This window comes from Perkinsus marinus (assembly GCF_000006405.1).
Source record: "Perkinsus marinus ATCC 50983 genomic scaffold scf_1104296938708, whole genome shotgun sequence".
NCBI lineage: Eukaryota > Perkinsozoa > Perkinsida > Perkinsidae > Perkinsus > Perkinsus marinus.
Window position 1 is genome coordinate 88,077 of NW_003213355.1, and position 10,601 is coordinate 98,677.

Consider the following 10,601-nt stretch of genomic DNA (forward strand, 5'->3'; position numbering starts at 1 on the left):
TTTGATGCCAGTGGCAGGCCGTTCTCGAATACCTCGACAGTGACAATCAACCCGGTCTCCTTGTTGTTGATGACGCCGCTAGAGTCAAGAGCAACGACACGGAGTATCCTGTTACCACCAGCAGTTGAAACCACAGGCTCAATACCGGTCAGTATGAGATCAAGCGACTGACTACCTTTGACCGTTCGATCAAACTTGCCCTGAGAGCTGTTGCTATACTTCAATTCCAGCTTGACGATGTCCTGCCAGTCAGCGCCAGGGCTATCGTCTCGGTACCAAGTTCCTCCACCACAACCGCAACAACTGACATTCGCTGGCGTAGTTGTAGCAACAGTCATAAAGTCACCCCATAGAGCATTCCAACCAATACCGTAGAGACCAGCCGGGGTGCACAGAGCCTCAGCAACGTAATCAGCGCAGTGTCTCCCAGCACCGTCCAACCAGTTGATATCATCTTCACACCATGCGTCAAGATCATCATCGGGTACACCCATGTATGGCACAGCCAGAGAGAAGTTGACAGACATGGAGGAAAGTGGCGGAACGATCACTTGTTGGGATTTAACCTTTGGGATAAAGATCAATGTAAGAGGTCCGGAGGTAGCCAAGAGATGCATCAAGTTGGGACAGTCGTTAGCGTCACTTCCCTTCAAGCCAGCTGCAACATCCTCACGATAAGCTGGGTCAGGCAAAGAGGCGTAGAGTAGATCGATACGTCCTTCCGAGAACAAGTGGACCTGCATACTCAACGTGTGCCAACTGTTGTTCACTCGAACCTCCAAACCATCCCATTCGACCACCAACAGACGTGTCTTGTAGTCCAACACGTACGAGATATTGCAAGAGCTAACGGAGCATCTAGTTGAATTAGCTTCAGTCCAGTAAGCGGCAATAGCATGTTTCGGCTCAGCTGGCGAAGGGATACGAGGGAGGGCCGTGACTGGCGATGGTGACAATGGCGGCAACTCGATGAAACCATTGCAACCAACATTGACCGAGTCGACGTCAACGCCGAAAAAGGGGAAGTACTGGCCAAGAGAGATCATATGCACTTCACCTCCGATACAACCCGATAGTATATGTTGACCAACAATAGAGATTTCCGGGACCCAGCCTCCACCAGTAGGCCAGATAGGAAAAGATACCGCAGAGAATGGACCTTCAACCAGATATTCGGCATCGCTAGCGACCACTTGCGTCTTCAGCTCGTACGTTGAGGGATTCTCAATTGTAGCCGTAGAGGGAACCATCCGCAAACCAACAGGGATATACTCTGTAGAATTCGTGGCCGAGCCGTTGGACACACGGATAGTTGATGACTGGACAGAGGCCGTCAGAGGTATGGGCGGGCAATTCTCACTCAAGCTGTCAACCACAAGATTGACGGGCCCTGGGTGAAATACGGCCAACGAGAGCTCGACAATGACCGACTGGCCCTCAGCAACAACGACCGGACCAGCTGGGAGGATAACTTGGACTTCTGGAGTCGTTGGGAGTATTCTACTTGGGTCGACAACGAGGTCAGAGCCAAAAGTATTAGTAATAGTATAGCTGGCAATACCTAAGGATGACTGTGAAAAGAGCTAAACCCAGACGGGTGAGAGCCACCTGTGCTGCCAGCCATCAAAACTCCAAAGTCTATCATCGGAACTGATACTTGGCAGGCACCAGGTGGGGGAACAGCTCGAAGGCGGATGTCCAGGTGGACAGCGCCTTCACCAATAACGCCTCCCAAATCATACCTGATGTGAGAATGAACCGAGAAAATTAAAGTCTCGGCAGTCACTGCTCAAGCATTGTCATCAACTTACTCTCTGTAGCCTATCATAGGAGGCGTGAATACGCAAAGCTGCATCTCGACGCTCGAAAATGGAGAGAGTCGGACATATTCGACGCATTCATCGTCCTTCCAGACAGTGAGGGCCCTGCTCACAATCAAATGACAATCGCTCATGTCCCTCTCAATTCCTCACCCGTTAAGCCAGTTAGCATTGCCAACGACCGCTTGCAAAGCGGCATATGCATCGACACGTCCATAGGCAGTCCATCCTGATACGCTAGCAGTACTGATGATTGCGGCGATCACTTCGTCAAATGCCAGAGGGAATGGCGACCGTGCTGAAGAAAGACCGCAGGCATCGATTGGTCATAGTGGGAAGGACACACCTCCAATTAATAAGGCAGCGAGTCCAGCTACTTCAGCAGCGGCTAAGCTGGTACCATTGAATGTAGCATAACCATTCGGGGTGGCAGTTGAGATGACGTTGACACCAGGAGCAGATACGTCGACTACAACTGAGAAGGAAACACTCAACCGACGGGGGCGGTATGATCCTACTTGGCCCGTAGTTAGACGAAATCCATCGGTCCCCACTGGCAGTATGCGCAGCCGTACAGAGAACATTAGTAGCATTGAAACCACATGGATAACTCCCACCCATAACATCCAAGTCCTGGCCATCGTTGCCGGCAGCAGCCACGAGTAGATGACCAAATGTTCCAGCACGCCCAACCGCGATATGGAAGACGGCCGAATAAGATCTTGCAAACCAGGATACACTGCTTATTTTCACACCCTTGTCGATAGCGTAGTCAAATGCTCGCAGCGCATCGCTCAGCCGACCAGTGACATCATAATCAAATACCTTCAGGGGCAACACTCGGGCGAAGGGGTAGCCAACACCGATGATCCCCTCGCCGTTGAAACCTTCTGCTGCGATCAGACCTGTAAACAATATTATTTCACGCCCGCATTGGACTATTCTGAACAGCTTACCAGCACACGCTGTGCCATGTCCATTGTTGTCCATTACATTAGCATTTTCGTCAATGAAGTTCCAACCACGGACCTGAACAGATGAACTGGATGCACCCGACAAGTTCGGTCCCACATCATCGATGAATCCATTCGAATCGTCGTCGACCAGATACTGTGCCATCATACCGTCCTCAGCTTCGTTCTCATATATTGCATCCGCGACGTCAGGATGACCATAATCGACACCTGAGATCATGAAGCAATTGCTGCGATGATAAGGAGTTGAGTCCTTACCGGAGTCGATGAGAGCAACAGGAATCATCGGGTGATCATCCTGATCACAACTGGTGTTGTTATCGGACAGGCGGTCATTCAATATTTGATGGACCCGCATGTCATCGAGAGCCCATTGTTGGCCGAAATACCTACAAGATCGAATCAGTAGATGCCGTTGGACTAAATGGGTACTTACGTATCATCTGGTGCGGACATGGAGAGAGAACGTCGGTCGTGATTCGCCAGTTCGATCGAAAAGTCCTCTTCAGCTAGCATGCCCATCATGTTCATCTGCTGCACGAAAGGAGTCCTGAGCGGAAGGGAACAGGTAAAAAAAAGATCGTTTGAGGAGAGGACATGAGTCGCACTTACGGGTCGTTAGTTCCGACAATCTCAATGACACCAATTTGCAACATCGCTAAATGATACACGGTGTATGTCAGGTTAACAGGAATCGATAAGTTCGAGTTGACATCGAAGTATGGGGCTGTAGCGGAGCTGAACGAAGCACACGCGACCTGTTAATCGGACTCGAGAAAACCGGGAGCGCTCACTCGTAAATGATGCGACATCTATCAACAGCTCCAACTCCCGCGTTGGCAGGTCCCTGAAAAAACGAGTTGCACTGAGATAGCTGCCATTCGCTGATCACCTGTCCATATGCACTTGCCTGGCCGACACGAACTTCTCTATCAATCGAAGAGTGAATCTGAGATGCCAACAAATCAAGATAGTTGACAGATGCGATTCTTACTGGTGGTGGGCTAGAGATCTGGTGGTGCTGCAGGTACCTCGGGATATCACCGAAATCGATGATCTCGCTGCCCGAGCCGGAGTTGTTGATCGTAAAGTTGAAACACTCAACCGACTTGTTCGGATCGGCTCGTGAGTAATACCTGAAGGTAATAATATCAAAACTTCTTGGAGAGAACACTCACATTTCTATGTCAATCGGACTCGGGGACGAAGATATGAATTGGGATACAGATAGGCGTCGGTCTGACAGTGCGTCAGCACGGAAGATGATGCCAAGGAGAGCAGCAACATACAGGATGACGAGGTAAGCGGCCCTTGGAGAGTCCGGCATTCCGGAGAACAGATGAAAGCAAGCCTGACAAAGATGGCAAACGTCAACTTTACGAGTGGTATCATGATTAAGCTCAAAATCGAGGGTGATTACTCTCATTACCATCTCGCGTCGGTTCCGAAATATCTATCGGTTTCCTCTGCACCGCAGAAAAGATACTCCTAGGATACGCCGGGCTAGCGCTGCACGGACAGGTTCCTTGAGTGCGCAAAGCTTCGCACCGGCATGGTTGAGCTTCGTAATCGCCAATGAGTAAGTATCACGATTATGTCGATTGCTATCTCTTTACCATATTATGCAATTGCGTGAGCATAAAGGTATAGTAGTTATCGCTGTCTGGTGTGTTAGATTCGACCCGGTTGGGTATCGATTGTCTAAGAGGTAGTTGGGGACTTCGGTGATCACCTCCAACAAAGGTGGCGCCAGTTACAGCTAGCAATCGTGGTATCTGTTGCAAGGTCGATTCAATTCGTTTCCGTGCGTATTCTCTCTCATTTGTGTTATCGGATGTGATATTGCAAGTCCATATGGACGCATTCGAGGACGTAATGAATACTCTTGTCACGGGAGTATGGAAAAGTTGAAGATAGCGCAACACGATTACGGAGGATTTGGCGCCCATCCATGTTCCACGATAGTTCAAATGATTTCAGATCAATGCTGAAAGGCTCTCGCGATCGAGCCGGTAACCATCCCATCATGACGTCGAGGTTGAATCAAAAAGTTAACTGTGGTGACTGACCCGTTACCGTGAGCATTCCTCACTGTTACTCATTGAGGAACGACGCTCACGAGCTTGAGAAGCAACAGAGTGCATTCGAGCGACATGTTCACAACTTTGCCCGTATCGTCGCGATATTTAGCTGTGCTACCAATCGACCAGCGGCCGTGGGAGCTAGAGCCCCTCGATACCACGACAATCTAATATAGACAGTTCCAGCATCGTCATATCAGCATGTCTGACTTGGTGCGCATCATTAAATTATCAACGCGACTCGGAAGAGTTAACACTCACTCACTAATTCGTTATAAAGACATCATGCAGTATCGCAAGCTTCATCAAATGCGGTCGTTCGGACGTTCCAAAGCTTCATTCACCAAATTCGTCTACGTGCTCGGACCAGGAGTGTCAACCGTAGTAGGGAGAGCTACGGTGGTGACCTCAACGGTCGTGGCGGCATAGGTAGTCGTGACCGGTGGACCTGTCGTAGTCGTCACCACGGCCGTACTGACCATCTCGGTGGTATCAGCGGCAATGGTAGCCGTGATAGTTGCTTCGGTAGCGACGGTCGTGCCCTCCTCGACGGTGGTGGTCTCATCGGCGCTCTCAGCAGGGGTCGTGGTAGTGGTAGCTACCTCGCAGATGCACGGCGCATTGGATATATGGCAGACGCTGGGTGTATCCCAATACTTGCAGTAGGAGCCAGGGGTATCCGAGGCACAGCCAGCATCGCAGTCGCGAGGGGCTTCAGTCGTTGCACTCGTGCCGCAGGAACACGGGTCGTCCGAGCCAAAGCAAGTACTGGGGGTCTGCCAGTATTTACAATATGACCCAGGGTAAGTGACAGCACAGTCAGCGTCGCACTCAGCGGTATTGCCCATCACGTATGTGGTATCCATGAGGGCACCGAGGATGATGAATGCGGCAGTGAAAGAACCTTGAGCCATCACTAGAGTACACAAATGAGCTATCAAAAGGCTATCCACGACCGGTACTATTGATGAGACAACTCAACACGCTGGACCGCACTCCGCTACATTGCAATAAACTTACACAGATCTTCTAACCCTGAGGCGTGGCGAGCGTACGCTCACCGGGCCCAGACGTTTCACAAGATACTCTGTATAGTGCGGTATACCTCGGTCACCCAATCATCTAGGGGGCTCACACACTCCCCGTATGACCATCACTCATGACTACATATCTCTGCTCGCGCGATTGCCAGCCCCGGCTGCTAATTCCCATCGAAAGACCTTACCGCACGTATCTACTGTATTCCTAGGTCGCTGGATAGTATAGGTTGAAGATGATGGTCCGCGTGTTTGCATGCCCGGGCGCCTCATCGTAAAATCATCATAATTTATGATCCTAATGTATCTCGACTCGAATGTGAGATTCATCGAGAGGCTGCGTGACGTGAATCGCACATTAGCGTTTCATACAAAACGGGAGGGGTACCAGGCGCGATCGAAATTCACTTCATCACCAGAATAGACTAGCACTTAGTCTTCTACTGTGGTTTACTGTCATGCCTTCTGCTCAGATTCCTAAGCCTTGTCACCATGTGCTGTGAAGTCAGCTGCGCAGTCGGTTTTTTCGCGGGTTCACCAGCGGGTCCGACCATCGCTGTCGCGCTCTGTCGTCCACACATACCGTCCTCCCAATTACTCTCCCAGGACGCTAGGTTGACCACAGCAATGCTGAGTCTTGTGAAAGCCTGACGCCCCCTTGCTCCTCTATTAGTAAGCGGCTTACTGTAAGCCTCCTCTAATTTTCTCACAGGAGTAGACGTCCCCGCCACTACCGTATTTAACTCGTCATTGTACAACTCCAACTACACCGTCGATTTCGTATGTCTCACAGAGAAGATCGTATATGTGCCTCCGAAGAGTGTGTTGAGCAAGAAGTATTCTCACAGATCTATCGCTCTGTTGTTCACTCCTACTCTTAATGCTGCGCCTTGGCCTGGAGCCGTTACTATCGCTAGTTAATTCTTGCATGACTACTTCGCTTCTGCTTATACTCTTGGCAACGTCGCCGTTCGCGACCTCTTCTGAATGCAACGCGCACTTCGATGGCGATGGGATCGAGTGGGACGGGCCCGAGGTTTGCGCCGCCTCGCAATCCAGATTCTTACAGACCACCGACTTCATCAAGGCAGTACCGGCGACGATCCAAGTTGAGATGTAAGTCATCTCGAAGACTCAGCGCTTCCACCCGACATCAGGCTCTACAACGCTACTGGTTCGGACACCACAGAAATCGACTTGCTCCTGACGAACACCGGATCGGGTGTTGAAGTTGTTGAGTTCATCGACCTCGGCCGAGATCTTAACGTGATGGAGTTACAGCAGTCAACCTCGGCTGTTCCTGAAGTAAGTCTGACCGCTCGCACGCTTACGTGTATTTTCTTGGTAGTTATCTCCGCTAGTCAATCGCCCATCACGCGTGGCTGCTACTGAAGGATTCACCCGAGTAGGTTTGCTGGCTCTCTCACTACGGAATCGCTGAGCTCTCTCACTTCGTCAGGGCCAAGACCGAGATGGCTCAAGTTCCCGACGCATCATTTTAGAGTGAGTCAACTCTGTGTTGTCGAGGAACCACTGCTACATTATCGCATGGCAGCACTACCGGTCATGACTTCGCCGAGGTTACCAAATTGACTGAGCAAATGTCGACTCCTTTTACGCGCATGGTATTTCTGAGCAACCTGGACCTTGCAATTTTGGAAGCTGCAGACGCTGTTGATGCGTAAAAAAGGTGAATTCTGGTCTCACAATTATTGATGTGATTATGTCGACAATTCATTACTCGCTGATGGGAGTAGATGTAAATGCGTCATCAGGCCCGGCGTCGTCGAAGAGCTGACTGCGCTAGGCTTCATGGTGGAGCTCGATGTCCCATTGAGGCTAACGGCCGACTCTCCGCGGTGGACTGAACATGCCCCTGGAGGAGGGTACGTCCAATCAGTGTGAGCTTCAACCATCTCCCATGCTCATCTCACACTTGAAGCCCATTTTCTGAACGAGGCTATTTTTCTTCAGCAACACCTCGTCCCAATGGACCGTGATCGATATGGGTATGAAAGATATATTGCGGACTATGGGAGCATTCCGTGTTGACGAGTCGTCGAAGATTATTGTTGCTCTTTTGGATTCTGGTAGGGTGGCAGTGGTTTTGCTTCGAGACGACCTTCGTGGCATTTCAGGTGTGGATTTCGAGCATCCTTCCCTGGAAGGATCTATCGCGATCAATGCAGCGGAGCGTGAGGGCAAAGCTGAAGTCGATGATGATGACAATGGCTTCATCGATGATGTAAACGTCGTTACCGAATACTACACATGTCTCATACTGTGCGTAGGTGCGCGGATGGAATTTCGTAAGTGATGATGGAAATGTGATGGACAATATTGGTCACGGGACGCACTGCGCTGGTAGCGTTCCTTCCAGATTCACCTCTACCGCTGGGATCATCATCAGGTTTGATAGCGGCCAATGGGAAGAGTGGCCTCATCGGCACCGGCCTTTCCTATGCTCGAGTGCTGCCTTTGAAAATATTCGATATCGGCAATGGTGGAGTTGGTCGCCTTTCCGACGCCTTGAGGGCTGTCGACTACGCTATAAGTCGGGGGAGTAGAGTCAGCAGCATTGGTTGGATCGCTGAGACTTATTCGGAGATCTTCCGTCAAGCTGTGCTGAGAGCTCAGAATTATGACCATATTTTTGTGGCGAGCGCTGGTAATTCTGGTATCGACCTCGACGATGTGGGTGGCAGCTATCCCTGTGGATTTGCCGCGCCCAACGTACTCTGCATCGGAGCGCACGGACCAGATAGGAATCTCACACCGACTTCTAATTTCGGCCGAGGTAAGAGTATATCAAATTTTCTTGAGTATCATTTCAGTCGTCGACGTATCGGCACCGGGAGAATTCGTCGTGTCGTCTTCAATTGATGGCGGATCTGACACGATGGCCGGGACGAGCGTTGCCGCAGCGCAGGTCGCGGGAGTGGCTGCGATGCTGATCGGAGGTATGCAAACGTCTGGTCTGCCTTTCAGTATTGGGGGAATATATGTTCGCTTTCCCCAGCTGAGCTTAGGAGTTTTCTCACTAATGACTATATGAAGTCGGGTAGAAATTTTCAGATATAAATGAGAACTTCCCAAAATTTCCTCAGAACTTTCATATTGTCACCAACATATGTGATTGACCATGTGCATATTTTTCTACAGAAAATAGTATTTTCCGAAAACGTCGCTGAGGGATTCGCGAAAACCGATTTTGAGCAGGAATGATGTGCGTTTTTGATTCCTATTAGTCCGCCGTCCTTTTCCACTATATTTCGACGAAGTTTCCGCGGCCATCATCACTTCCACACAACCCTGCGCGGGCACGGCGTTTGGCTGCGTTGACGTTGGTAGGGTTCTCGAGGCCGTGACTGGAAAGAATATACTGAGCAAGTACGCTACTACCATCCTAGCATCTGGTGTGAAATCGTCTGCTTCAGGGCGCTCTATGTCGCTACTGGTCATCCGAGGAAGGCTATCAGTCGTATAAGGTTGAGACCACATCAGTCCAAGGCCCTCGCTGTGGTCTTATCCGGAATGCCAGCTCCTATCGGCTACAAGGAGTAGGTGTAGTCGCCGTAGTTAGTGAGTGAGCCAGGAACCTATAATGCTCCTGGCGCGAACTCATTAGTTGGATTTGGAGCTTCTATTTCTCGAAACTGAATGATCCCCTGGTCTCAGTGGGTACCATAATCTCCGTCGAGGTATCAGTTCGATACTACTCTCGTCGTGTTCATGGCTTTTTAAACCTCGTCATTGGGAGTCGTTTTTCCGAACCAAATGTACCCTCCTCTTCTCCCATTTTTGGCGTCCTCAGGTACGATATTCAGGGCACTATCGGTGGTGGTCTCGTTGCTATCTCTATCGGTGTCCGATCGAGTGGTCACTCCTCCACGGACGATGATGGGGTGAAATGCGAAGCCTCGAACAACGGGACGGTGGACTTCGGACGAGTTATGGTCGGACAAGAAAGTAATGCTCGTGCTCGTTCGCGGAGTTGATGACGGAGTCGGCAAATTCTCAGGTGGAGCGGAGTTTGTTCTGCACAATGGTGGCGATGTGGAAGTGTTGGTGGACCCCAACAGGCTGCTCGGATGGGCGCCGCTACTGAGAGTCGATCATCCTACGTCGGCCGTACCTCTGTCCGTTGGGGACTCCGTAAAGATCATCATCACTTATGTGGCTCGCAAGGTTGGACACCAGCGATTCCGTATGGACTCACTGGCGGCTGGATGCGATCCAATAGAAGTAGTCGCCGACACGGTCCCGAACCCGCTGGTCGTGCACGAGGGTTCGACGGTCATTTCCGTTCCAGCTGGCTCGAGGTCTATCGCGACGTTGGTGAATATCACTAATCCTTCGAAGCATACCATCCATCGGGCATCTCTTAGACCGCGAGGAAGGTTCTATATATTTGAGGCTATCTCGGTTGAGGACGTAGAGTTCCCTTTGACGTCCCTGGGCGGGGGATGGAGACCTGATATGGATTCCGCTGCGACTGAGGTGGACTGTGATGCTCAGCAACCAACGGTGGTTGAACTGAATCGTACGGCAATTTTTGACGGTGAGGAAGTGAAGCGTTTCGGCATCTTCTGCAATGGACTGGTCATGGTGTCACCTTCCCAGTACCTTCCACGCATCGACAGCTCATCACGATTCGTAGCGGCGTATTGGGTCCCGACTGAGCGCGCT

General features: G+C 50.7%; 5 protein-coding genes across 5 annotated transcripts in view; 2 read left to right on the top strand and 3 right to left on the bottom strand.

Moving 5' to 3' along the window:
• The window catches only part of Pmar_PMAR024404 (subtilisin, putative), a gene marked incomplete at both ends in the record, with an annotated part of 3,670 nt that extends 220 nt beyond the window's left edge, over positions 1–3,450 (bottom strand). The window contains 11 exons of the mRNA XM_002782676.1: positions 33–1,561; positions 1,609–1,742; positions 1,812–1,925; positions 1,974–2,118; positions 2,167–2,295; positions 2,339–2,725; positions 2,777–2,849; positions 2,892–3,004; positions 3,053–3,183; positions 3,231–3,344; positions 3,407–3,450. Of these exons, the coding sequence (XP_002782722.1) occupies positions 33–1,561; positions 1,609–1,742; positions 1,812–1,925; positions 1,974–2,118; positions 2,167–2,295; positions 2,339–2,725; positions 2,777–2,849; positions 2,892–3,004; positions 3,053–3,183; positions 3,231–3,344; positions 3,407–3,450 (2,913 nt within the window). The remainder of the gene's footprint in view (positions 1–32; positions 1,562–1,608; positions 1,743–1,811; positions 1,926–1,973; positions 2,119–2,166; positions 2,296–2,338; positions 2,726–2,776; positions 2,850–2,891; positions 3,005–3,052; positions 3,184–3,230; positions 3,345–3,406) is intronic.
• A 134-nt stretch (positions 3,451–3,584) lies between these two features.
• Positions 3,585–4,121, bottom strand: Pmar_PMAR024405 (hypothetical protein; the record flags this gene model as incomplete). The annotated part of the gene is made up of 4 exons (XM_002782677.1): positions 3,585–3,641; positions 3,687–3,743; positions 3,789–3,930; positions 3,973–4,121. The coding sequence occupies 4 exons, from the start codon at positions 4,119–4,121 to the stop codon at positions 3,585–3,587; spliced, it is 405 nt and encodes a 134-aa protein (XP_002782723.1).
• Positions 4,122–5,228: 1,107 nt separating this feature from the next.
• On the bottom strand, positions 5,229–5,789 carry Pmar_PMAR024406 (conserved hypothetical protein; the record flags this gene model as incomplete). Its single annotated transcript, XM_002782678.1, has 1 exon — positions 5,229–5,789. One exon carries the CDS (start codon positions 5,787–5,789, stop codon positions 5,229–5,231), a length of 561 nt encoding a protein of 186 aa, XP_002782724.1.
• Positions 5,790–6,840: 1,051 nt separating this feature from the next.
• On the top strand, positions 6,841–7,414 carry Pmar_PMAR024407 (hypothetical protein; the record flags this gene model as incomplete). The annotated part of the gene is made up of 3 exons (XM_002782679.1): positions 6,841–7,028; positions 7,070–7,217; positions 7,322–7,414. 3 exons carry the CDS (start codon positions 6,841–6,843, stop codon positions 7,412–7,414), a joined length of 429 nt encoding a protein of 142 aa, XP_002782725.1.
• A 503-nt stretch (positions 7,415–7,917) lies between these two features.
• The window catches only part of Pmar_PMAR024408 (subtilisin, putative), a gene marked incomplete at both ends in the record, with an annotated part of 3,084 nt that continues 400 nt past the window's right edge, over positions 7,918–10,601 (top strand). Inside the window, 9 exons of the mRNA XM_002782680.1 lie at positions 7,918–8,002; positions 8,051–8,157; positions 8,204–8,276; positions 8,323–8,709; positions 8,747–8,872; positions 9,161–9,302; positions 9,350–9,472; positions 9,727–9,881; positions 9,934–10,473. Coding sequence (XP_002782726.1) covers positions 7,918–8,002; positions 8,051–8,157; positions 8,204–8,276; positions 8,323–8,709; positions 8,747–8,872; positions 9,161–9,302; positions 9,350–9,472; positions 9,727–9,881; positions 9,934–10,473 — 1,738 coding nt within the window. The remainder of the gene's footprint in view (positions 8,003–8,050; positions 8,158–8,203; positions 8,277–8,322; positions 8,710–8,746; positions 8,873–9,160; positions 9,303–9,349; positions 9,473–9,726; positions 9,882–9,933; positions 10,474–10,601) is intronic.